Source organism: Ixodes scapularis, unplaced genomic scaffold (genome assembly GCF_016920785.2).
Source record: "Ixodes scapularis isolate PalLabHiFi unplaced genomic scaffold, ASM1692078v2 PGA_scaffold12__126_contigs__length_90152505, whole genome shotgun sequence".
NCBI lineage: Eukaryota > Metazoa > Arthropoda > Arachnida > Ixodida > Ixodidae > Ixodes > Ixodes scapularis.
The window spans coordinates 4770058-4796611 of NW_024609838.1; the positions used below are offsets into that span (position 1 = coordinate 4770058).

At 45.9% G+C, this 26554-nt stretch overlaps 1 protein-coding gene across 3 annotated transcripts in view; it reads right to left on the bottom strand.

Moving 5' to 3' along the window:
- Positions 1 to 251: 251 nt before the first annotated feature.
- The window catches only part of LOC8036023 (receptor-type tyrosine-protein phosphatase kappa), a 52342-nt gene continuing 26039 nt past the window's right edge, over positions 252 to 26554 (bottom strand). For 2 of the 3 annotated variants that reach the window (XM_040205557.2, XM_042289385.1), the window contains 19 exons: positions 25467 to 25506; positions 24063 to 24168; positions 23896 to 23975; positions 22496 to 22671; positions 21278 to 21365; positions 21119 to 21195; positions 20864 to 20900; positions 20537 to 20634; positions 20326 to 20460; positions 19546 to 19694; positions 19279 to 19414; positions 18980 to 19129; positions 17259 to 17358; positions 16225 to 16301; positions 11305 to 11433; positions 9594 to 9722; positions 8543 to 8694; positions 2805 to 2940; positions 252 to 385 (listed from right to left, as the gene is read on the bottom strand). In XM_040205557.2, the coding sequence (XP_040061491.1) occupies positions 311 to 385; positions 2805 to 2940; positions 8543 to 8694; positions 9594 to 9722; positions 11305 to 11433; positions 16225 to 16301; positions 17259 to 17358; positions 18980 to 19129; positions 19279 to 19414; positions 19546 to 19694; positions 20326 to 20460; positions 20537 to 20634; positions 20864 to 20900; positions 21119 to 21195; positions 21278 to 21365; positions 22496 to 22671; positions 23896 to 23975; positions 24063 to 24168; positions 25467 to 25506 (2070 nt within the window). In that variant the 3' untranslated portion in view covers positions 252 to 310. The remainder of the gene's footprint in view (positions 386 to 2804; positions 2941 to 8542; positions 8695 to 9593; positions 9723 to 11304; positions 11434 to 16224; positions 16302 to 17258; positions 17359 to 18979; positions 19130 to 19278; positions 19415 to 19545; positions 19695 to 20325; positions 20461 to 20536; positions 20635 to 20863; positions 20901 to 21118; positions 21196 to 21277; positions 21366 to 22495; positions 22672 to 23895; positions 23976 to 24062; positions 24169 to 25466; positions 25507 to 26554) is intronic. The other variant, XM_040205556.2, reaches the window with a different exon arrangement.

The following is a 26554-nucleotide window of genomic DNA, read 5'->3' on the forward strand; positions in this document are numbered from 1 at the left end:
GTCTCGACACTTTAAACATGCTTCACAATAAAGCTTTTTTTATTTTTTTTTTTATTTTTTGTGTAACATGGAATGTTTTTGGAAACTGTGACACACAGATTATACGCATATTTCCGCCGTAGCGTGTTAATAAAAAAAGAAAATGCTAGGTTAAACTTATAAAATGTACTGGTGATACCCAATGACATAAATGAGAAACGCCCCCCCCCCCCCCCCCCCTTAGCCCCGATTAGTCAATTGAAAGAGGGAGGAACTGGAAACAGAGCGTTTATTTAAAGCGCGTCGCTTCGACGACAGGAAACGGTGCCCTCTACTGGAAGTTCGAGTAGGTGTCAAAGGTGTCCAAGAAGGCAAGCGCCAGGTCGTAGCAGAAGGCGTACTGGTTCTGCAAAGACATCAGGGATCAGAAGGTCACTACGCAAATCGTTGTCACACAACACAAATCCAGCCTTCCGTGAATTTTTTTTTTTCCTCCACTTGCGACGAATTTGGTGGTGACAAGAAGACTATGCTCGTTCTTCACACGTGCATCAAGAGACATGACATTACGGATTCCGCACTCTTGAAGGCTAGCGTTCTGTTTGGCCCCTCGTGTGCAATCACGTGTCGCGTAAGTACTGTAGCGTAAGCAAGCATGAAATTAGCTTTGTAGAGGAAATATTTGGACTTGCTTCCCCCTTCCCCGCTTTCCACCCTTTCTCCCTCCCCTACCGTCTCCTCATAGAAAACATTTGAGTGATGTCAGTTTGGTCATTTAGCCGCCCCGATTCACACGCTTCACTGCATGCTCCACGGGCGGTATCTCTCGACAAGAGTATGTTTCGATTATAATGCAATTAAATGCTAAGGTGCAAGCGAGCTGGACAAGAAGGACCAAAATAATCCCTGGAGAAGGGGAACAAGAGGGACAAAGGACAAACACAAATCTTCAAACACAGCTATGTGACTGGTGCGCGACCGAAAAAATCCGCCTGGTCCGGGTATCGAACCCAGGACATCTCCACTACTGCGTTTTGCGAAAGTGACATAATGTTAAAATGACATTTGTTTGCCATGGCACGCGCTGACAGCTTTCGGTGCAACGGACGACGTCTCGGCCTTGAGACCGGCGTGGCGCAGAACCAGTCATGGGCACGTTACCAGTAAAAAGTAACAGAGTTACAGTTACAGTTACCTAAGGGGAAAAAGTAACCCTGTTACAGTTACAGTTACGTAAGGGGAAAAAGTAACCCTGTTACAGTTACCGGCTTCAAGAAGTAACCTGTTACAGTTTTAGTGACTGAAAAACAGTAACGTGGTTACTTTAACGTTACAGTACAAAAATTGGATAAAAAAATCACGAACCAAAACAATAATATTTTATTTATTACACTATAGTGAAAAGAGAGGTAACCTGAGAAATTATAAAAAATTGAACCGAAAGGCGTTTCTTTTTTGCGTCATTCGCAGTTTCAGTATTTTGATGTGCATAATTTATTTTTAATAATTGTTATATCTAAGGATCAACTGTTTTTTTCAAAATTGTCATCGGCCCGCGTCAACAAAACGTTTTCGTTTTTTTTGTTTTCTTTTTGTGTCTTTTTTTTACTCCGAAACGAATGCTATGACACAGATGGTCACATAACTACTTTATGGGATATACTCGGAAGCAGGCCTAAACATAGCAGGTCACACAGCTTCGAAAGAATAAAGGGAGAAAGGGAGGCCTTCTGACCCGTCTGTGTCCGAAACGCCAAATGCAGAAGACCAGGGGGGCTATGTTGCGCTTTTTGCACTCCCAGGAGACTAGGGAGAGGGAAGTGACGTCAACAACGCAGCAAATGCAGATTGGATGTTGATTTTGTTTTCTTCTGTCAACATCCAATCTGCATTTGCTCTAGTCGTTGACGTCACTTCCCTCTTCCAAGTCTCCTGGGAGTGCAAAAAGCGCAACATAGCACCCCAGTCCGCATACACGCATCGAAAACAGCTGTTTCTTTCACTCAAGACACGTGTTTTCCGGAAATCGCTTCAGCTGGTGCACTTCATAGGTTCCACCACAAAGCGTCCTTCCATTAGAGTGTTTCTTGAGGCTATCAACGAAAAAGGCAATTACACTCGAACCTGCCTTCCTGTTTACTCGAGCGGCTTTGAAGAGAATGAACAAGTAAAGCAACGCCGGCTCTCTGCACAATATGGGGACGGCTCCCTTGAAAACTAATAGGGAAGAGGAAACAACAACCGGCTGGGAGTAAAAACGACAGCACGGACATATCCGTCAAAGGGGAAGGGACAGGGGGGGGGGGGGGGGGGGGGGGAGGGTGCTGACACAGCTCAGACGGAAAACTCGGAGACATATTGTACAACCACCGACACCCGCAGATGGTCCTACCAGGTGAAAGAGACGTTGTTTGCCGCCCCTAGCACCGCGGGCGCCGCCTCCTTTATCTCCCGGTTTCGTGCCGACTCGCCCGTCATCCATTCTGGGTCGTGGGCTAAACCAGGCAATTTGTTGTTTGTTTGATGCGTGGCCACACTTCTTGTTGTTTCTTTTTTTGTCAACGAGGAGTTTTGAGAAAAATACTTCGAGATGGCGATTTCACCATGTCCGCGGCAGTGGGATCTGATAAATATAGTTAAAAAAAAGTAACTTTAACGGCCTAAACAGTTACAGTTACCCAAAAGAAAAGTAACAGTGTTACAGTTACAAGTTACCATTATTAAAGAGTAACGCGTTGCAGGTAAAAATTACCGAAAAGAGTAACTAGTCATCGGTAAGGCGTTAGTTGTTAACTAGTTTTTGCCCAAGACTGCGCAGAACTTACCGAGTCCACGATGAACTGGGGCCGACTGGCTCGGATGGTCTGCACCGTGCGAAACACGTCCAGCTCTTGCTCGAGCTTGAGCTGCTCACAGACGATGGCCGATGCGCAGAAGAGCCCGGACGCCCTGCATCCGTCCCTGAAACACACACAGGCGATGCACCGAGCGGTTTATTATTATTTTAGGGGTAAAGTAAAAAACTATTCAATATCGTCGTACTCGGATAGACGAGCATTTTGCTGTTTCGCCGTCGTCTGTGAATGACGCCATTACGAGCAAAAAAGGACACACACCGTACAAAAAAAAAAGTAAAAAAAAAAAAAGCTTTGTTTGTCGCAGGACACGTCCCAGTGCATGGTCGAAGCACATGTTTGCTTCATACTTGCCCGGAACATGTCTGCAAACAGACTTTTGTACGATGTTCAAGAAATGTAACCGTGGCCTAAAGCTTTTTTTTATTGTTGTTTTATTAAAGATTTTTATGCTCTGCTTAAATTTTCGTTCGGCGGTTCCTGTTACTCGCAGGTGTGCTGAGTGCACTATTCGCGACTCCGACTGTCTCTATAGACCTTTTCCACAAGGGCGCCGCCATCTTGAATTGTCGTCATTTCCGGTATGGGCGAAAACATTGTTTTGCCGTCGCCACGCCAATAGAAGAAATTTAGGATATAAGCCTAACCATCACACATTCTCGTTTTGACTCCCCTCTATTTTTTTGCTAGATACAGGTTGAAACGTTTTATTATTTTGTCGTCGCCCATACTGGAAGTGACGACAATTCGAGATGGCGGCGCCCCTGTGGAAAATGTCTATAGGTGGCGCCACAACTTTTCTAAAAGGGCGGATATAGTGAGGGTCGGAGATTCGCGCTGGTATAGCAGTCGTTTATCTTGTTTGGTGTGTTGGGTTCGCTAAACGACACACGTATTCTCGCTTATGCGAGGAAGCTGGGAGTGACACACGCAGGTCGTCTCTTCTTCATAGGCTCAAGAAATAGACCCTTTACTGTTATGGTCAAACTACGTAACTTCGGGATAATATGGCGCTTATTGGGGCTATACATTACCGCCATTTTTATTAATACCAATAAAGTAGAGGTGTGTTAGTGCGTAGGTTTTCAAGCTCTAATACAAAACGTTGCTTACGTTTTGCATTCCAAACGCGCGAACATCTATGGCAATCCAAAGTTTCAACATGATCATCGCGGGAACCAAGTGTAGTATATTTAATTGACGAGTTATAAAGTCGAAATAGTCTCAAATAAAGTAAAATTCTCCAGCTATATAGTTTGACAGATTCACGTAAAATGACATCAATTTTCTGGCCGAGTGGGCTAACGCGTCTCAGCTCGGAGCGTGGAGCCAAGGATGCAGTACCCCCTGGGTTCAATTCCCGCCCGCTGCCCGTTTCGATCTGGATGAGTTTCGCACCGGCACGCGATCGTGGGGTCACTACTGCGTGGGGAACGTTAAAAGACCCCAGGTTAGCGGCTGTACTGCACTGGCACGTCCTAATCGAGTGGCCGTGGCACTGGCTACATTTCTCATCTACAGCTAAGAGACAGGTCACCCGTTGAGGCGTACCACCATCAACGCTGTATTAATGCAACTCTGTTTTTTTGTTTTGTTTTCGCGGAGATTGGTTGCAAGTGAGAACTGCGTTTTTGCCTGGCGAAGAGGAAAGCGGGCGGAAAGGCGGATACATTTGCAGACGATCAACTCTTTCGGCACCTCCTCGCAGCTCGCATACCAAATGCAGCCCCTAAACCACGTGACCCCCGGCTGAACCCAACGTTACTAGATTACCTCAGTTGTGGAACTCCCGCCGAGGGGGGGGGGGGGGGGGGGGTACCACCAATACCACTTAGAACACTTCTGAGTGGTATGGGTACCACACCTTCACTCACTTCAGTCCGCTTCCCGTCGTTTGAAGCGCCATCTAGATTTTCGTTTGCGAACTGTGATCCCGAAGCGCGCGCGCGAAGAAGCGTTCGCGCGCTTCGGGATCTCGGAGGCCATGTCCTTAGCATGCCTTCGCGCGCGCGCTTCGGGATCTAGGAGATACTCCGAAGCTATGTCCGTAAGGGGTATTCACACGAGGGAGAAATCCCGGGGATTTCTCCCCGGCATGCGCATCCCACGACGAAAACGTTAGGCTTTGCGATGTGCAAAAGCCTCGCGTTTTCATCTCGTGATATGCGCGTGCCGGGGAGAAATCCCCGGGATTTCTCCCTCGTGTGAATACCCCTTTAGAGTACGGTGGAACGCCATCTAGACGCTGCGCCTCGAAATGTACGTATTTATTTACAGAATACCTACATCGCCTCGTGGGCATTATCGTAGGGGGGGGGGGGGGGGGGGGGGATCACGAAATAACAAATAACAGTGATTTTCACAAACAAGAAAAAAATACATCATTGTCTGAGATACTGACCAGCTCCTGTTGCAGCAGGTTCCAGTCTTTGATTGTTTGAACAAAAAAAGAACTACCAAAATTGTTTGTTTTATAACAGTACTCAAAAACCTTTTCAGAGTTATCGAACCGCGCTGACATGTTACTTGGTTTATACAAATACTCATTTCTATCAATGCCAGTTTCATTATAATAAATCCGATGAAAAAACTTCAACCTTAACTTATACCTTCTAGTGTTTAATGATTCCCATCCCAGCATGGCTTTTATTTCAGAGATACTTGCATAAGGCTTATAGTTATTGCTGACAAATCGTGCCGCTTGATTCTGTACCTTTTCTAATTTTTCGATAAGATAATCTTGGTATGGGTCCCAAATGATGCATGCATAGTCGAGTATCGACCTAACATGCAAAATATAAAGAGTTTATTTCACATCTGTTGAAGCGCCCTTAAAATTCCTCCGGATAAAATATAACATTTTGCTTGCCTTTGCTATTGTATAGTCAATATGATTGTGCCATTTAAGTGATTGGGTGAAATTAACTCCTAAGTATTTACAGTCGCTTACTCTGCGGATTATTGCATTTTTAATGGTATAGCTGGCGGGAGACCTTGATACATTTTTTGTGAAGCTGAAATAATTACATTTTCCAATATTTAAACTCATTTTCCACTTATCACACCAGTGTTCTATTTTATCTAGGTCGCTTTGCAATATTTCTATGTCCATTGTTGAATATATTTGTCTATAAACAACGCAATCGTCCGCAAACAACTTAATCGGCGATTCAATGTCAGTTACAATATCATTAATATAAATTAAGAACAATAATGGTCCCAAGACACTGCCTTGGGGTACTCCTGAACTCACAGTTATAGGTAATGACTTGCTACCATTTAAAACCACGCACTACTCTCGGCCACTTAAGTAATTTTTTATCCACTTTTGAATATTGTTAGTTATATTTAAAGATGCTAATTTCTTCAGTAGTAGGTGGTGTAGTACAGTATCAAAGGCTTTACGAAAATCAAGGAAAATTGCATCTACATTAGTATTGCTGTCAAGTGATTTTGAAATGTAATGTTGAAATTCTGCCAGTTGTGTGTTACATGAACACCCTCTGCGAAAGCCATGCTGGGAAGGGGCAAGAAATTTACAGGATTCCAGGTAATCAAAAACTTCACTATATATAATATGTTCCAACAATTTGCAACTAATTGACGTCAAAGATATAGGCCTATAATTTTCTACAAGTTTTTTATCCCCTGACTTGAAAACAGGAATAACATTTGCTACCTTCCAATCGTGTGGAACTGCCCCAGTTTCAAGGGAAATTTTAAACATGAGACATAAATACTGGGCTATAATATCTCGACACTTACAAAGAACAATCGATGATAATCCATCAGGTCCGGTTGCCTTCGAGGTATTCATTTCACGCAAGAGGCAAGTAATACCGTTAACATCAATTTCAATATCTGCCATTGTGTTACCAGAAATAACAGATACTGGTGATTCATCGCTGGTTGTTTCTTGAGAAAATACTGATTTGAAGTAAGAATTAAAACATTCCCAGTGTATCCCATCGAATACACTGCAGTTACCAAAGCAGCCGTCCGACCCGTCCAACGACGGAAGCCGAGTCGTGGTGAGTGACGGGTGGGTACTACTCGCGCAAGCAGCGTCTAGTAGCAGTTCCGGAACTGAACTAATCTAACAACGTTAGCTGTACCCTTCATAACGGGCGGTAGCTTGCGCCACCTAGCCTAGAAATTAAGAACCAAAAGTATGATTTCTTTCTTTCGACGATTTCCCGATCGATTAGTTGGAAAACAAAACAAATTTGTCGTTAGTTGTTTATACAGCAGGAAGTTAGTCTGCCAGAACATGGCGACATTGTTACCCACTGTAGATGAGCAATTTAGCCGGTGCAGTACGACTGCTAGCCTGAGGTTTTTAGCGTGCACCACGCAGCAGTGATACATGACCGCACGCCGGTACGATGCTCATCCAGTTGGAAACTGCCAGGGGTGGGGATTGAACCCAGGATCCCTGGGGTCTGCAGCGCGAGTTTGTGCTCCACGTGCTCTGAGCTGGTGTCATTAGTTGGAAACTCTCTTCAATACAGGCTCCCTACTGCAGGATGCCCCAAAAAAGAAGAAAAAAAAGAAGAAGAGGCACCGCTGTCTAATTGAATGAAACATGTCAACAACAACGCGTGTGGTCCAACTTCAAACCAAGTTTGTTTTGGAAGGCAGGCGGGTGCATATCCCCCTTCGGGAAAAGAAGTGCCCCTTCGGGGGTGACAAGACAAAGGCGATCGTCTCCGAGTGGAACCATTGTCTTGAATCCCCTTAGGCGGGCGGTGGCGTCGCGTGAACGTGAGGCCACTCGCCTCTCTTTCCCAGACGTCCTCTTCGCACATCTAGCCCACCAAGAAGAAACGGCGAGAGTGACATTGCGGACAAAGAAATGGCGGCCCATTTCATCCTCTCCTTGTCGACAGCAGCTTCATTGCCGTGGAGTTGCTGTCGGCACGGCGCAGTAGTGTTCATAAATTTCTGAGTGATTCCAACTGCTCGATCAGGGTGACACGCTCGATGGGCCTGACCGGTAGCTCAAGTTGTGAGCAGCGCCCCTCGCGAGCAAATTCGAATATTTTTAGGTCGCGTTTCGACTGAGCGTTTTTACGCTCCCTCACGTTGCCGAAAGGAGCTACGAAATAAATAAATCAAGAACAAAACAGTCGAAAGGAATGCATTCTTGAAGTACCGTAGGACGCTAAAATCACAAGCTGCCGATTCTTTTTTTTTTTTTTTTGTAAGTTTTATTTTTGCGTTTGAACAGACGCTATCATTCGAAAACGCATGATGAAACGCTACATGCGGAACGCTCGTGCATGATGGAAGGCTACAGCGCCCCTGACTCGCACCCCCTGACCGAGTCAGGGGCGAATTCAGAAAAAGGGAGAGGGGGCGACCCCCCCCCCCCCCCTAAGGTTTTCAAGGTCAACTTTGGTTTTAATAAAACGATCTATCTACACAAGCCAAAAGTTAGTCTTTGGTGAGATATCAAACATTGGGTGTACAAAGTAGATATGGGAAACGTTTTCCCCGTTCTTCTCCTCTCCACGCGAAAACGCAGCGCATGCGCACTTGCGACCAATCTCCGCCATTAAATTGCAAACGCTCTAGTTTCTGCGCACGCGCAGTGCTGACACCTGGTATGAACAAAGGCAAAGCCGCCGATCCTTCGAAGCTTTGAGTGACTTTCGTGGCGATCTACAAACACGACCATCCCGTAAACGTGCCCCCCAAATGCCCACCGACACTGGACGACGACCGTCTTGGAGTCAGTGTGCAACTGCCAGCGATCCACGTGCTGCAGGACTTCGAGGACGAGGTCGCAAGAGGGGGGAACTGTCCTGGACTGCGTCCAGGTGTCCAGGTGGAACTGCTTCAGCACCTGTGGCGTGGTCTGGACCAGGCAACCATTCCCAACGTGAACAAAACGGGACATATACGAAAAGGGCCAAAAGTATAGTCTACAAGTGTATAGATAGTATGCAGCACGATGCCTGGACCGCGTCTCCGACTGGTGTGTTTCGCATCCTATTCCACCCACGCGTCGAAAAAGGTCCCGAAGTGGCTGCAAACGACGTCACAAAAGCCGCAGTGTCACGCTGTCGGATCTCGCGATGCCGATGCTTGCTCGTAAAAGACGCTTACCTTAGCGTCTTCACTCGGTGTGGCATCATCGGCAATAACTTTGTCTCCAGAACGCTTTCAAGCTCCACTGCTTCTTGCGCGCGCAGGGGTGGCGTCACGTCAGAATGTAGAACTCTGATTGGCCCTGATTGGAAGGATAGTGGGTAGACCTCAAGGCAGCTAGCATTGAGCTCTACCGACTATCCTTCCAATGAGAACCAATCGGAGTTCAGTCTCCAATCGGAGAAGCAGACGAACTGGCGCTCCGCTCTAGCTTTATGTGGGCCTTTCTTGCTCGTGCTGGTCTAACCGCATGACATCAGTGTTACGCGATTCAGTATGTGACGTCGGTTTCACTTGACATCACGATGTCATGTCATCTGACGTCATCGTGCCATGTGACGTCACAGTTTCCCCGCTAAATTTATTGGGAAAACATCTTAGTTAAATTCCGAAAGAAAGTGATACTCCCTGAGGAACCCGATCATGTTCTATCGCACCTTCGCTGTATGATGTGACAAAATAACTAAGCCAAGCGTTTTTTTTTTAATTTTTAAGTGAAATGTTAGGTATTTCTCATGATCCGTCGTATCTAGGGAAAGAACATACTCACAGGCTTTGTGCGAACAAAATTCAACACTTCGGTTTCAGTTTCTGGAATGTGCTTACCCCCGTCTCTGCAACCTTGAGTGTCCTCACGATGAGGCTCTTGAGGTCTTGAGATCCGGCAAGTTCCACGCTGACCTTCTGGTACTCCTGGACGCTTCCTTCGGCCTTGGGCCAGAACACTGGACAAGTCTGCAAGCGAGAGCCCGGTGAAGCTAACACAGTTTTCCTCGTGGTTCATCTTGAACATAGTTCAATGTTTACGCGATAAAATGCAGTAAGTCGTCAGATCAAACTGTATGCTCACACGAAACATATATACCACAGAAGTAATAAAACAAATGGTTTCTGAACACAATTTCCCAGGATTATTATTTGCCCCGAGCAATTAATTCGACGGACCGCTTGGTGTTTTAACCATCGCAGTTTTCTGTAAAAAACCTAAACGAAGGCGAACGTAGCGCTTGACTACGTTTTACACCCTTAAAGAGTCTTCCTTTTAGGCACAACTGCGAGTTGCCATGGCAACTAAATGTTTAATGAGCTTGACTGCTGCTGAAGATCGGAGTCATATCTAGATGTAAGCTCTTGCAACATTTCTGAACGAAGTTAACTGCTACACTTTGTGGGGGGCCGGATCTAAAAAAAAGGGTGTCGTCTTACACCCTTTTGCTCCATATAATGCACCCTTAAACTTCAGTGCGACGTAGAGTTCACTATAGTCGAACAGACGTCCCAAATTTTACGAAGGGCTTGATAGCGGTACGATATAACTTATTAAGCAGCCAAAGTATGTATTAAAGCTCACATAAAGAAAACACCAAAGTTTTGCAGTAGGGCCGCAATTTTTTTTTGTTGTTGTAGTCAGTAACGCCTACATTAGCTATTTTAATAAGTTGTACCACACGGCTATCAAGCCCCTCGTAAAATTTGGGGCCGTCTGTTCTACTATAGGGCGCTGTACGTCGAATTGATGTTTTGGGGTGTATTATATGAAACAAAGGGTGTAACAATACACCCTTTTTTATGAGAGTGTATTTAGCCAGTATTTTATTATCATATGTCGCTCTCTCGCAGGCGCTTTCGCTCGCCCTTTTGGTTGCCTCAACATAGCAGGTGGTGTTCTCCAAACGACGGAGGGGCTTGATTCAATAAGACCTAAAAGATAAGGCCTCCTGGTGACGTCATCGTTAGTGGCTCCCTGATTCCGCACCGAGCGGCAAATGCGGGACGCAAGCTCGTCTGCTTCTTTTGCATGGCTTCAAGTGAGGTAATAAGGCCGAGCTCTGATTGGCTCCGATTGGAAGGACAGTGGGTAGACCTCAAGGCAGCTTGCTTTGAGGTCTAACCACTATCCGTCCAATCAAAGCTCGGCGTTCTGACGTCACCACCAAGCGCCGCAAAAAAAGGCAGACGAAAAAGCGCTCCGCATAAGCTGAAGCTCAAGTGGTATTGGTTAAAACCTCAGACACACTGCTAATACACCATACAAAAATAGCCTGCAGACGCTGGCTGACGCGTGTTTCTTCCTTTCATGACCACCCTGTCAAGATTGGCCACACAAAAACTGCTTGCAGATACGTTCGAAGCATGCATACGGTTGGAGCGAACTTCGAGCATGCTTGAGGCTGGTCTGCTGGTAATTGTGTCTTCGTGTCTGCAGTCAACAGGGTGTCTTTTGTACGATGTAGGAGCAGTTCAACCGTGGATTTAGGGGGGTTGAGTGGAGAGGGTAGAAGGGTAGCGGCAAGATTTGTTTTCTTTTTCATCTGACCTCGTCTTCTAGTGGGCCCAGCGTGACGAGGGTCTTGGCGCCGCTCGCAGCCACCATCTGCCAGAAGTCGTCCACTGTTTCCGGAAGTGGCATCTGTGTCACCAGGTAGGCCTTCCTCCTCTTGAAGCCCTGCAAGGCCACGCCGAGTGTTGCGTCATACCAATCAAGAGCTGCCGATGAGACGCGGTAAAGAGAGTGTGCACGTCTCGACCAGATTATTTACTCCTAATCGAAGCTTATTTTCAACTCAAACCGAAAAGATTATTTCTTGGGCAAGTTTTTATTCGAACGCCCAGTTTTATTTAGTCAAATACAACTGGGCGTTCGGTTATCCTTACCGAACGCCCAGTTAGGCAGAAATCTGGAAATTAAGAATATTCGTAAGCAAGAGCCTGAAAATTAAGATATGTGCCAATCATGAGCTCAGAAAGGTCTACAGCAGTGTTCTTTAAATGAGGGTTCGTAGACTCTTGGGAATTCGCGAAAACACGTTTAGGGTAAAACTATGTAATAAAACGATTTCTGTTTTAACACTAAAAAATTATCACATTTTGGTGTGTCAGTTTTTTTTTGTACGGGACAGTAGAACAGGTCTGTATTACACTAGCGGTTAGTTTTTTTTTCGTATCTATGGACGTTTTTGTTGCTTTTGTTATGGGTAGGCTTATAGACGTTTCGCTTCGTAAAGGGAGCCTCCATCTTGAGAATTGCGGCACCGACGATGCCGTATAGCGGTTTAATTCTTGAAAATACCGGCTGGTATTGGCAGAACAGTTGTGTTGGATAGTAAAACCCGCTTATATCAAACTCGCAAAAAAAGGCTACCAGTTTGATATGGCGGGTAATTCGATATAAATGTTTTAATGAATTTGACTCTCAAAAATCCACTTTCTGCAGACATATTACACAATGAAATAGTCCTGCATCTGCTGTTGGTTTTTCTTAATTGCATCCGCGATAACGATATTTTTCTGCTCTATCGACGGACTCCAAAATGCTGAGGCCGCTGCCTTCTATATTCGCGCATTAGCGCCGAACTATGCCGAGAGCACGGACCATATCCGAGCAGGAGCCCCTTCAACGGTGCTCTGCAAGTTGGTTTTCCCCTAAGCATTCAGCTGCGTTGGGGGAAAGCCAGCTAGCAGAGCAAGCAGGCTTTTTTTTCTTCTCCAGGGTGGCCGCGTCAACCGCCCAGGAGAAAAAATAGGGAGTTTTAGTAGACCGTGTTTCCCGCTCCGCTAGCCCTCCGCTACGAAGAAACCGCCACTGCGCCTGCGCGCCGATGGCCTTGGCTGTAGAGTTCCAGGTAGCGGAGGGGCTTAGCGGAGCGGGAAACACGGTCTGCTAAAACTCGCTCATAGTATTATCTTTTTCGGACGGAGTGGGGAGAGGGGGCACGGAGCACCCGCTTCCCGGTCCCTCCGCAAGATTTTTCTTCCAAACAATCAACGAAACCGTCCGAAAAAAAAAAAAAAGGAAGAAAAAACAGCGTGTTTTGCAAGCTGGTTTTCTCCCAATGCGGCCGTCGTGTTGGGGAAAGCCAGCTTGCAAAGCACAACGGCGTTCTTGTCAGTTCGATATATCGGTAGTGACTGCTACTTTGTTCAATCTAACCATACTTTTTGTTGTATATTATCACTGTAACATTGCTGTGCACAAATATTGTTCAATATAAGAAATAATTCGATGTAAACGGGTTCAATATAGTCGGGTTTGACTAGGTTATAGTGTGGGTAGGGGAGGGGGACTTAGACTCGGCTAATATGGGCTGCAGTAACTTGGCTAGAGCTTGGCCGGTTGAATCGAGCTGACTAATGCCAGGCCATTCCCTTGCCTCCTAGAAATAACGGGAATGAAGACGGAGGAATGTTTTGATTGAGTTTCACAACGAAGGAATATATATGAGCAGATGAGTGTAATCTATGCAGGTAAGCTCTCGGCATTTGATAGCTGCATCTTGAGCGGTGGTACGTTGACGCTTTCGTACACCTCACACGCCCTGGAGTAATAGCTTGGACTGATAACCTAATCGTAACGCGGGCATCAAGTTGCAATCGGTTCGCTTAACTTAGACGAGTTTTGAGCAGAAACGCGATGATGACTCTGATACAAGGCCCTCGCTATTCACTCTCGCAATCGACTTACTTCATAAATCAGGATAATTGGGAAACAGATGAAGCTCAAAAACATTGCAGCCACACTTGCGCTGTAGCTTCTTGTGCTCATCGCACACTTTCCGTGATTGTCCTTATACTTATTGAAGTCATTTGTGCACCCAACAACGATGCAGTGATAGCCGTAGATTTTCAGAAATTATAACACGGTTAAAAAAGTACTCGTAGCTAACTCGCGCACGACATTCGTATCCGAGCCTTTTTACCCGTAACCTCGGCGGTTGCATACACAGGGGCGGATGCAGGAATTTCCTGAGGGGGGGGGGGGGGGGGGGGGGCAGGTGTCGGTCAGCGTACCATATTTTTAGTAAACCCCTCACCCTCTCCTTCGTTTTACGCCCTAAAATTTACACAAGCAGAAATCAAGAGGGGGGTCAGGACATCCAGACCCCCCCCCCCCTCTAAATCCGCCCCTGCGCATACCTTGTTAAGCGGGCAAAACTGGCCACTCCTCGCCCAAGCGAAAAGGCGGAAGTAATGTTTTCAGTTTCGTTTTTGACCCGATCTCCTGAAGGTCATTCTGGTGGTATCCCACACCACCTGGTAATAGTCACGAAATTGCGGAGGCAGAGCAAATTGGCTAAGAAGGGCAAAGGTAGGAATCATACTTTTGGTGTTAAATTTCTAGGCTAGGTGGTGCAAGTTACCGCCCGTTATTGGAAGTACAGCCGTTCCGTTAGCATCCATCCATCCGCACCGGGTCGAGGGGAGGGTACTTCAGTTGCGCGCTGACATGAGGTTATGCGAAAAGGGTCTATAAATAGCGAGCAAAATTACCGGTTCATTCGAGCCAACCGAGATGCTCCCGCGGTTCAGCCGCTTCTCCGAGCGCACCGGTGCAAAGCGGGGAAGCTTGAAGCACAGGCCGATGCAAAGCAGTGAAGCTTGACACGCGTGCGCAAGAGCCATGCGGTGAAGCTTGACGCGCTTTGCGCCGGTGCCATGCTGTAAAGCTTGATGTGTGCGCGCCGGTGCAGAGAGGCGAAGCTTGAAGCGAGGCATGCGGGACGAGTGTCATGGCTTGGATTGGATACTGTTGCCTAGAAGGGGAAGGTGTGAAACCCTTTTTGAAATTTCGAAATGACGCATAGACTATCTTCCATCAGTTGGTCATGCACCATGAGCACGCATTCATGACAGAGTGAGGGAGCAGGAGCACGCACGTCGGTGCAGGAGTGTTGACGATTGGGCTAGTTGGTCATTCATATTAGCGGAAAACAAACAGCGCAAGGACAAGGACAGAGTAGAAGGCGGTAGACACACACAGCGCTGACGCAGGGATGGGCACCTTGCAGTCCATTGCCCCACGTGCGGGTGCAGGCCAAGCTTTAGCAGCGTTTCTATTTTTAAAAGACACAGAAACGTCTTTGAGCGCGAGACTCTCGACACCCTGGCCATTGAGGAAATCGCCGATGACTGCGTGAGCATGCCGTCCGTCACGGTCAGCAAGAAAGAAAGGCAGTTTTTGCAATGAGGCACGGACCCTGTGAAAAGGAATAAGAGGGATATATGTCGGTGGTCGGTTGTGGGTTGGATCAGGGAGGTGTAAGTGACTAAATTTAATATTTTAAATTGATTTAACTTAGTAGTGTCGTGTAAGTATTTAGGTTCATTGATTGACATTACTTTAGCTGCGATTCTTCGAGGTAAAGTGATGAAGAAGTATAAAGTCTCGGTAGACATTCAGCGGAGATGGCTCCTGCTTCCCGTTGTGGTACTTTGACCGATGACGTGGCTTAACGCGCCAATTGTAGCTGGCATGATCGGGGCCACTGTTTTAAGCTTAAGTTTGAAACTTAAGTAATTGACAACTTCTACTCTGAACGAATGCGTTCCACTTCAGAGCATACGCGAGTGTACTTGATATAGTATGATCAAGTCGCCGTGAGTATTCACAGCGCGCGATTTGTTTAGTTGATGTTTGATTGATTGATTGTTTGATTACTACACTCGAATTGTGCGTGGGTGCCGCTCAGACTTGAAGTGAAACGAAGTGTTTAGAAGTTTTCTAGCCCCTCCCGGTTAGCGCTCCCTTTCAAGAGCGACCTCTGCTGTCCACTTCTTAATGCGAAAGCATTAACTGCCCCTTGGAGCGAAGCCGGCGTTGTCTGTAACCGTCTGTAGCAGAAGAACAAAACTTAAATTCCCATCCCCAATAAAACGCAAAGAAAAGCACAGCAACGCAGATGCCTCGTCATGGAAGCCGTCATGAAGCCGGCAGGGCTCACCGCGCCTGCGCAGTGGACGGAGTGCCGTGTGCGATAGGACGACGGGGTGCGCTGCTAGTAAGAATGCGAAAGCATTCCTACAGTTGAGCAGTCTTAGGTGCCTGCCGAATTTTACTTTTCGTTTTTTTTTTCGCTCAAAGAGGGAGATTTCTTTAGCGCACACTTTCGGAATGAAACACTCGACGAGCAGGATGTCTCATGACCCACGTGATCACAAAACGCTGCATATATAACCTGACATCTACGTGTATAGACCTTTTCCCTATACTCTCGTCCCCATGTCACCTAATAGGCATATCTGGTATGGGCGACGAAAAATTATTAAAACAATTCATCCTGCAAATAGTAAAAAAACAAATAGAGGAGGGACAAATTGAAAACGTGTGACGGTTATGCTTTTATCATAAATGTCTTCTATTGGCGTGGTGACGGCAAAACTATGTTTTCGCCCATACTGGAAGTGACGACAATTCAAGATGGCGGCGCCTTTGCGAGAAAGGTCTACTGAGGTCACTCACGTCGACGTAGACGGCGTTGATGTAGTCCGTCTGTCTTCCGTCGGCTGTGGGGCGCAGAAATGGTCTCCGCGTGTCCGCTGCAAGTGAACGTTTGACGGCGTGCAAAGGCATTTACAAGGTACGAGTGTAATGCGGAAATAGAAAAGAAAAGGCTATTTCTCATAGCGTCACAAATTTTTATCGCTTCTAGAGTAGAAACGCACCCTTAAGTTGACGAATTGGGCTGGTGAATAAAATAAATATAGTAGAATATTCTTTTATGCGAGCCCATTGTTTTGTACAAAAGAAGATTTTGTATGCAGCTTAGCTGGCTGATAAACTTTTTTTGTTTTGTTCAGAAAGTGGAAATTGAAAAAAAAAAAACAGAAAAAAAACAAAAAAGGAATCCTATTGTTTCACGGTTTGTCAAAAATTCCACATTGCATGGAAAATGTTATCTTTTTCTAGCTGTAATTTGCAGCCCGATACTAAAGTAGTATAGTACTAAAATGCAGCGCGAATTAATGAATCTAGCGATCGTCAAAAAAAAAAAAGTTCTAAAAAAAAAAAGGAATGAGCGATTTGCATTTTTTGGAACACCTGTGAAATCATAAAAACAAATTTGACGACCGTTAGTATCTCATTCATTATAATACAGCGCCAACATGCCAGACGAAAGCTTTTCGGAATCTCTGCTTGGAAAGGGGGAGGGGTATTGATTTCACTGCGTCATATGATCCCCTGACCCACTAAATGAGCTCATACTGACCTCGAGACTGTACCCGCGATAATTCATTCAGTTCTTCAACAAAGTGAAGCCTTGATCTTTATTTAGCCAGGGGCTCTAGAATCGCCGAACAAGAAGTTGTAGCCAAAAGTTGGCGGAGCACATCGTTTACGTAGACCTTGGAGAGATAAGTGCGGCGGCGTCGTTGCAAAGAGTCCAGTTGGCGCGCTCCGTAAACTTCGGGCCCAACATTCTGTTCGACGAGCCAAGGGCCCCAGGAGGTTACATCCTCCGGAAGAGTTCACGACACATATTGCTGGCCACGTACCGGCAAGAATGTCTGGAGATCGGTTTTTGGACGCGTTCCTCGGATCCATGGCTCCCTTGTAGTCATGGTCGCCCGAAGGAAGGCATGCCCTGGCCAGTTCCTTTGGAGACGCGGTAAACGATTTCAAAAGATATTAAAAAAAATAGTTTTTAAATTTATAACTATAATGCGATTCAATGCAAAGGTGCAAGCGAGCTGGAAAAGAATGACGAAAATAATCCCTGGAGAAGAGGAACAAGGGGGACAAAGGACAAACACAAATCTCCAAATACAGATAGGTGACTGGTGCGCGACCGAAAACATCCGCCTGGTTTTATCAACTGCCTTTCACCCTTGTTGGTGTTAGACTGGTGGCAGCTGATAAAGCTTGTTTGCTCTACTGACTTCTAACCCCTGGTTAGCTCAGTTGGTAGAGCGCTCCCCTGGAAATGTAGAGATCCCAATTTTGATACCCGGACCAGGCGGGTTTTTTCCTTGTCGGAAACCAGTCGCCTAGCTGCTTTTGGAAATTTCTCTTTTCTCTTTGTTCCTCTTGTCCCTATTCTCCAGAGATTATTTTCTTAGTTTTTTAAACAATTTCGTTTTATATATTGAGGGTGTTTCAAAATCATTGTTTAGTTTGCACTATTTTATCAATGACAATTATGAATCAACTAACCCAATCAAAAATCGTGTTTTAAAGAGCAATGACCAAATCCCTCCTGTGAAAAACACGCACCACACAGAAAAAAAAACTGAAATCATATTGGTCTTTGCCAAAAGGCATATTAAAAAATAACGTTCAATAAAATTATTAATTTTTTATTTAGTAAGTTAAAAGGTATGCCTTCGATTAGAAACTTTGATGAGATAATAGAAATTCACTACAGTCCGCTGCAACTCAAGAAGGTAGGGCGAGAGAAAGAAAGGCTGGGGAGGAGGAAGCAGACGGAACGCTAAAGAGAGACGGAGGTTTCTTCCTCTCTTCTCCAGCGTTCCGTCTGCTTCCTCCTCCCCGGCCTTCCTTTCTCTCGCCCTACCTTCTTGAGTTGTAACGGACTATAGATCAATCCACTTTGCCAAAGTATTACGCACGCAAAGCATTTTATTGCATTCCCTAGAAACACTAAAATTTGAAACATGTTTGATAAAAATCAGCTTCAAAAAACGGGTGCGATTTTTGAACCTGATTTTCATCAAATACGTTTAATTATTCCCAACTGGCCCAGTTTGCTTCTTTTGAATTTGGACGCGTTTTTAAGTTTCAGTTTGTCATCAAAGCTCATCTCCGCGTCAGCAGTCCCGCTCCCTGTGGCCAAAGCGTACAATTGTACCACCTCGCTTTTCCCTTGTGTAACAGAGAAGGAAGAATGGTGCGAGCCGGCAGAATAAAGCGCCGCGCTGTTCGAATGACATTGCAAGAACAAGCTTTGATTCTTGAGTTCACCTCCGTCATGCAAAGAATGCGCGGCTGCGCACTCTATAGTTGCGTGCTTTGATCCCAGGGCAGCACGACCGCCGGCGCGGAGATAAGTTGTTTATTTAGGAATTGTATCTAAAGAACATTTGAATTCATCTTGGGCAGCTTCACACTTATAACCTCTGATGGCGCTTGCTTGGTTGGAACTGACGGCATCTACCCAGCGAGGATAATTTCCTCAGACAGCGGCCATTATCACAATACAGTTGGACAGATCGCTGAAGAAATCTGACCATATTGAAGCAGGAGGTGTGAGGCTCACCTCCATCTCTAGGTCAAGGATGCTTTTCTTCGAACCCGGGGCTTTGGACTTGAGCTTGTGGTACGAGCTGACAAAGTCTTTGACCGCGAGCTTGTGGCTTTTGAAACAGAGGATCTCCACCAGAGCCATATACGCAAACACGTACTGCTCCTGCACGACCAAAGTCGGTCCGTTACCAAATATTTTTGAGCACATAGACCATTTACGGATGAAAGGTTGGCGGTAAGATTTACGGTATACATGCACACGGTGAACTGAACAATGTACGCCAAGCATCCCGCTGTAGAGGGCAAACTCACCAGCGACTCCACGAGGTTGATCCTGTTCTGGCGCATATGGTGAAGCTGGCTGACCAGGTTTACTTCGCCTTCAGCTTCAGCTTGCGCCAGCATGCTGTCTACCAGGATCAAAGTACCTGTCCTACCAATGCCTCCACTGTCCGCAAAAAAAAAAAATTCATAATTTAATTTTAAAGGCAGGATCTGGGGAGTGTCGTACAAGGAGGCATCAAACATAATAAATCTCGGCGGTTAGCAGTTTGTAAGACGTGCAGTAAAAAGCCTGACCTGCAGTGAACCACGATGGGATGGTCATCGCGGGGCTCGAAGTCCCAGATCCTTCTCAGAAACGGCAGCAGGGCGTCCGGGTACAGAGGGACGCCATGGTCCGGCCACGTCATGAAGTGGAACTGGACCACGGTTCGACACTTGTCCTCCTACAAGAAAGAAAAGGGGAACCCGAAACACAAGGACTACGATAATTAACCTTGCTCAACATGGTTATTTAGGGTTAGCGACAAGGTCACTATAGTCAAAAATGCAAGTTAAAAATGTGCCAGAAGGTCCTTTCACAACAGCATTACCGCAAGCCACTGTTCCTCCGCGATGCACAAAGAATCCGCTACCGAGGATATTGCGCATTTATACTTCACGCTGACGTCATATGACTCCCTATGGCTACTGCTTTTCTTGGTTGGTCCACGGGGTGAATCGATGCCCTAGCTGTACGTGGTGATGTTTATACGGCACATTGTGAACCTGTATCCCACTAAGCTCACACAAAGAACAAGTCCGTGTACCGAAATGCCTCAGCGAATATGAGACAGGTGCAGAAACACATATTTACCCTTGGTTGCGTTTTGTATTTTTGTCCGTAAGAATTCCACTAACAAAGTCGTTACGACCTGACAGCGGGTTCATCTTAAGCGCCCAGTTGGCAATTCTACTCCACCAACATGCGACAAAAACTATCACTTAGACATCCGATGCATGGGAGGCATCTTTTGGGTGGTATAGGTCAGGTACGTGTTCAGAAGGTGAAGACGCGTTTCATTAAACGGTACTGACCAGAGCGAGTTGGAACTCCCGCACGATGAAATCCACCTGCATGTCCGTCTTCATCAGGGTCACCGTGTACTTGCCGTACTTCTGGCTGGCGTCCGGCCAGTACTTCTCGCATTTCGTCTGAAAGTGACCGTCGCGCTAATTTGGGTATACGGTCGTACAAAAATCCGTCGCGAAAACGTTAGGAATTGCCAGGGACAGAATGAATGCTCGCCTTTTCCTGTTCCTTGAGGTTGGTGAGCATCACGACCTTGCAGCAACCTTCTTCCCAAACCATCCTCCAGAAATCGGAGACCGTGGACGATTTAGGTCCTTGAATAGTCAATATGAACGTTTGTCATCAGGAACAAAACGTTATTTATCTCTGCCGCTGGATAAGATTTCCGCGTACAATCGGACACAAACCAAAGCGACACGGATCCGGTATGCACGAGTATACCCGACCGTTGCCGGACAACCAAGCATGGTTGTCCGGTAAATTTAAACATAAGCTCGTGTTGTTTTTGTTCGATCCGTGTTGCATGAAAAAAGATTTACGAACCTTGAGTTGCGATGTATTTACGTGAGCACTTATATCCCTGCAATGTGAAACAAAAACATTAAATTTTACGGTGCTGCTTCATCACGTAATTATAACGTGACATATACTCGACGCAAACCCGCGCGACACTTCTTTTTTAACATTAAAATTCGCGCAAAATAACAAGATTGTTTGAAATATAACTTAAGTTATGTTAAGTTCGGTAAACGCTAAAAGCTCAAACATCAGGTCAAAGGGCTAAAGAATCAAACTAACCGGCACGTAGTTAGCATTGATGTAATCGCTGTGGTCGACATCGGGGAGCTTTGACAAGATCACTCGCGAGTGATCATCTGTAATTCATAAAAAAAAAAAATGTGCATCCCAGCAAGACAATAAAAGATAACAAAAAAAAAAGAAGGAAGTTATTCTTACATGGCAGAATATTTCCGTATCGATTCTTGGATTTATTTTCCTGTTTCTTGGCAGTGTCCCATGGATGAAGCTGTCCTCTTGGCGATGTCTGTGCTCGAGAATTAAAAAAAAAAAAAAAAAAAAAAAAAACTAAAATTCTGATTGTTACGAAATTTTTCTTTATTTACGTTGTTTTTTAGGTATTAGTTTCTTAAGGAATCTCTCGTGTGGCACAAAAGATATCTTAAACCGACAAGGGTAGACCCTCTAAGGTCATGCAGATAGCTCTTTCAAGCAAGCTGAATTAGTCGACACTTTCTACAGGAAGTTTCAGAACGTTATTACGTTGAAAAAAAGAAGCACAAGACGTACACACATGCTAATGAACGCAGTGCAAGTGAAAGTTTCTTGAGAAACAGTGCAAGAAAATACGGACTTATTTCCTATGCGCGGGAGGAAAACAGTAGCAAACCGCCGGATTGGCGCTGCGGCTCACATATGACACCACATGGTACAAAAGTTGCAAACTTCTTAGAAGCGAACACCAGAAAGTATATCCAGCACATCCGAGCGTGTGTAATGCTATACAAAGAGTTTTTTTTTTTTTTCTTTTTTTTTTTTACAGATTTGTTTAAGAAAGGCCGTGAAAGTTACACTTATGCGGTTGGTGCAGGTGAGTTATGCGGCCAGGGGGACATTATGTGAACGGCTAACCTTTGCGATAAGTGAGCTAATTAATTAAAATTTGTTCATTAACTTTTTATTTAGTGAAAATAGATAAATGGTTTCAATTAAAAACTTACTGAGCGTCATCGAAAGCCACTAAATCAACTTTCTTTAGAAGGACTTGAAGCTCGTGGGAAACTCGGGGGCGCGCCAAAGTTACCACTGGTGAAGCAGGCGCAAAAAACTAGCTGTAGTGCACAAACCGCATAAGTGTAACTTTCACGGATTTGTTTTTTAAACAAATCTCTAAAGCGTAAAACAAAAAAACAAACGAACAAACAAACAAATACCTTGAATGTGAGTAGCACAAGGAGTAGCTTTGCACGCGACATACGCAACACCAATGTCCGTACGCAAACGCCCTTGTGTGAACCGACCGAACTCTGGAAGCTTTCGTTCTGTTGTCTGCGATTATACTAGTTCATGAAGACACAATTTGTTATACATATTTGCAAACTACATTGAAGACTACAAAAATGAGGGAGCAAATATTTGGTACAAGGTCTGCGTTACCGCGTATTCGTCCTTGAGCGTGTCCTGTGCCTGTGCGTAGATGACGTGCTCCTGAAGCTCCTTGACGGGCACTGGTTTAGAGGGCAGTCCCCCGTTCGGAACCGCCGTCATGTTCACGCAGTCGCCGTTGTCCATGTTCAGGGTCATGCGGGACTCGGAAAGGCTGTTGTCGTCCACTGAAGAAGACGGAAGGGTGAAAACAATCATTGGCAGTTTATTATTTCCTCTACCGTTCCTTGCCGCTCCCCCCCCCCCCCCTTTTTTTTTTCCCGCCCTTTAGAAAAAAGCATAGACAAGATAAAAATAACAGAAAAACACGAAACAGTACCCGATGATTTTTTATGCTATATACATTATATGAGAAAATTACCGTCGTGTCAATCTGGCTAACCACAACTTGTTAAATATATATATATATATATAAAGCTACGTTGCAATTCCAGTGTAGACAGCACCTCCAATTATGTGCTAAACTAATTAAAAAAATTAAGAATGTAAAGGAATTTGAGATATATTATCAATTAGTTTTCGCATTTTTTGTAGCCCGATTTAGACACTGATTGCAGAAAGAGGATCGGAACTTCCGTCCACCATGATGTGCCGAAGTGTGACGTAAACGTTTCACGCACTTCGTCATTATCCCGGCAGCGTGTCCTAAGCGGAGAACCTGGAGAATTGGTGGTTAAACGTTTCGTCTACGTTTCAAGCGGCGGTTAAAGCGGCCTTTGTACATTATTTGCATAAACCGGAAGTTCTCTGGCACATCAAAAACTGGAGCACCACCTGGCGACATTTGCCATAAAAAGGGTCTATAGTGCAGTGGGCAATCGTTGCAGGCGATACCACAGCCTCGCTGTCTAACCACCTTCACAGCGTGGATTGGGGCCTTAATTTTTCTTCCCCAAACGTCATCGCTAGTGGATCCACGCAGTGCTACCTATGCGGAGCGCAAGTTCGTCTGCTTCTTTTGCGGGGGTTGTCATGACGTCAGAAAGAAGCCGAGCTCTGATTGGCTCTGATTGAAGGATAGTGGGTAGACCTCGAAGCAAGCTGCCTTGAGGTCTACCTACAATCCTTCAATCAGAGCCAATCAGAGATCGGTGTCTTTCTGGCGTATGTGCGACCCCTGGGCAAGAAGCAGACGAACAAGCGCCAGGAACGGACAGGTGTGCCGGTTTGCGGCGTCTCGTCGAACTTCAGCGCGTTTGCCACTAGGAGGCGCGTCGGGATCCTCCAACGACGTCATGCGCAGACTTAGTCTTCTAGAATGTATTGGGGGAACAGGTTCTGGGCACGTGTAATTGACATCTTCAGACATGCCACGCATGCTCCCACACCCAGTGATTCAGCATTTTGCGCCCGATCTATAATAGCTGGGAAGGTGTATATAGGATACAGACGTTTCGACAGCCTTGACAGACGATCTTTGAGGCTCGTCTTCGTCTGCGAGTTGGACCTGTAGATCACCCCAGAACGCTTCCTGCAAAACGCGAAGAGGGGTCCTGTTGATCCAGTTACTCTATACCCTAGTGCTTTCAGAGTACGACGAAGGTGACTTGGAACTCACTTGAGGTAGTAGTAGGTCAGAGCGGTGGCCACAAACACCAGAACCAGAAGCACCAGCAACGCCACCAGGATGGTGCCGATCCCGGCAGCCCCTCCTGTCTTGCCGACTAAGAAGGGACGGGCTGAACTGTGTCAACCCCGCTTTGCGGCAGGTGGCCTAGTCAACGTTTCCTGATAGCATGGCTGCAGTGCTGAATTTTTTGCGTCACTTACAGGAAGCCAACGCTACGGCACAGGAGAACTGTGTCAGTATTTAGTTAAAGATGCTTTGTGCCGCCTAAGTCAAGACGCAGCCGACTTACGTGCTGATGGACCGACCAGACAGCGTCAAAAACGCACGTACGCGTGTTCCATCATCGCTGAACAAATCATAAACAGCAAAAAGGCCTAGCGACTTGTGCTTTTGACACTGCTTGATTATCTCGTAGCGTCGGCTCCGTCTAGCTTAGGCTGCGTCTGAAGCAAAGCATAGTGTTCATTCAGCAAGAACACGACCCCCAGCCGGATGATGACGCAGCACTCGTGCCCCATATGTGCCCCGCTTTGGCTTTCTGTAGGCGACGCAGAAACTTCAGCATAACTGTCTTTCTCTTTATGCTACAGTCACCCCTAACCTGACAGTGTTGTTGAAGCTACGCGCCCGCCGGTCCAATCAACAGCCTCCCTTTGATCATCTGACCCCTCTCTTTCTCCGAATCTGGTATATGCACCCTTTCAACAAGGGCGCAGCCATCTTGTAAGTCGTCACTTCTGGTATGCTGTAAAACAGGGTTCTGATCTCTCCACACCGCTGGAAGGTGTTTACGCAAAAATGTGTGATTGTCACACATTCTTGTTTTCCCTCACCCATATTTTCTCGCATATTCCAGGTTGAAACGTTTTATTATTTTTTTGTTCCGCATAGCAGATACGAAACCCAGGTAACTGAGAAAAACAAGAAACATGCCATGGCGAACCTCCTGCGACATACCGAGGAATTAAACGTTTTTAAGGAAATATCGCAATTCTAAGTGATTCGCGTTGTATGACACCAAGACAACTACAGTCCTCGGGAACATTACGATCTTTTGTTCCATTCAGTTGAAAATTACGCCGTGTCCTGTCCAGTTCTGCCTTCGTTTTCGTCCCTTAGTTTTGTCGTAATACACCATGCAGAAGCTGCGTTAAGGGTTTATTCACACGAGGGTGAAATCCCGAGGATTTCTCCATGTTGCGCGCATTCTGCGACAAAAACGTCAGGCTTTTGCGATGCGCAAAAGCCTGGCGTTTTCGTCTCGTGATGCGCGCGCCGAGTAATACCTTTCGTGTGAATATCTCTTTACTTGTAGAGCGTTCCCTAAGTCTGCTTAGGGGCGAACGGAGTGTAGGAGCTGTGTTGGCTTAGCCTATTTGAGCGTCAACTCACCCACCACAGGCTCAGACAGTCGGTATCCGTAGCGGACTTCCTGGAAATGGGCACAAGAGCGTATCTTATCATCGGAACTGTCGCCGCCCGTGCGTATCGCAGGGGCGGCGTACGATATTTTGCAGAATGCGGCTTATCTTCCTATTCATTCTACTCGTACCTCCCGTCAGGATCATAAAATGTATTGCTAGAGTCCAGACGCAGCGGACGCTACGAGCAAATGGGACAAACCGAGCAGCGTCAAAAGTGCAAGTCACTGGGCCTTTTCTGTTTATTTGTTTCAGGGATGATAGAACACGTAAAGAAACAGAACCGAACACAAAGATGGTAGGCTTTTGTCGCTGTCTCGTAGGTCACATCAGCTCGTTGCGTCGGCATGCACATAGTGTTGTGATTTGTAAAATAATACTGAGCATAAACCTTTTCCACGGGGGAGCCGCCATCTTAAATGGGGTCACTTTTAGTATGGATGAAATTTTTTTTTTCGTCGTCAAGTCAATACAATACATTCGGGATATAAGCGTAACCGTCGCACATTCTTGTTTTGCCTCACCTCTAACTTTTACCGCGGAGCTGTTAAGGGCTAGTTTCCCCAATATCGTGTCCCCCGCAAACAAATGAAGACACCAAACTCTGGACACCTACCGCCATCTATGAGCGACGGCGGCAAGCCACGCATCTGGTTGCCGCCGTGGCTCATAGATGGCGGCAGTCTTTTCACTCTGGCTTGCCGACTTGCGGCAGGCCATTAGTTTCCATTGTACAGCTCCGCTGGTTTTCCTTCCTCACCAGAGTGAAATGGCTGAAAGTTTTTTCTTCTTTTTCTACTATTTGAAGGGTTTGTTTTATGTTTTTACCGTCGGCCATTCCGGATATGTGTACCAGGTGGCTGGGTGCGAGAGTAAACGAAAAAGCAGGTGCATATATGCTTTTGACAGGGAGAATGTAAGCGTAAATAAATAAAATCTACAAGCACAATCAGTGATGATATTAGGACCCAGTCCACTGTTCATGCATCATTCAAAAGGCACGTCGTTCCCTGCAGAAATATGCACCGAAGACGTCTGCAGACAGTGTTGGTATGGCCA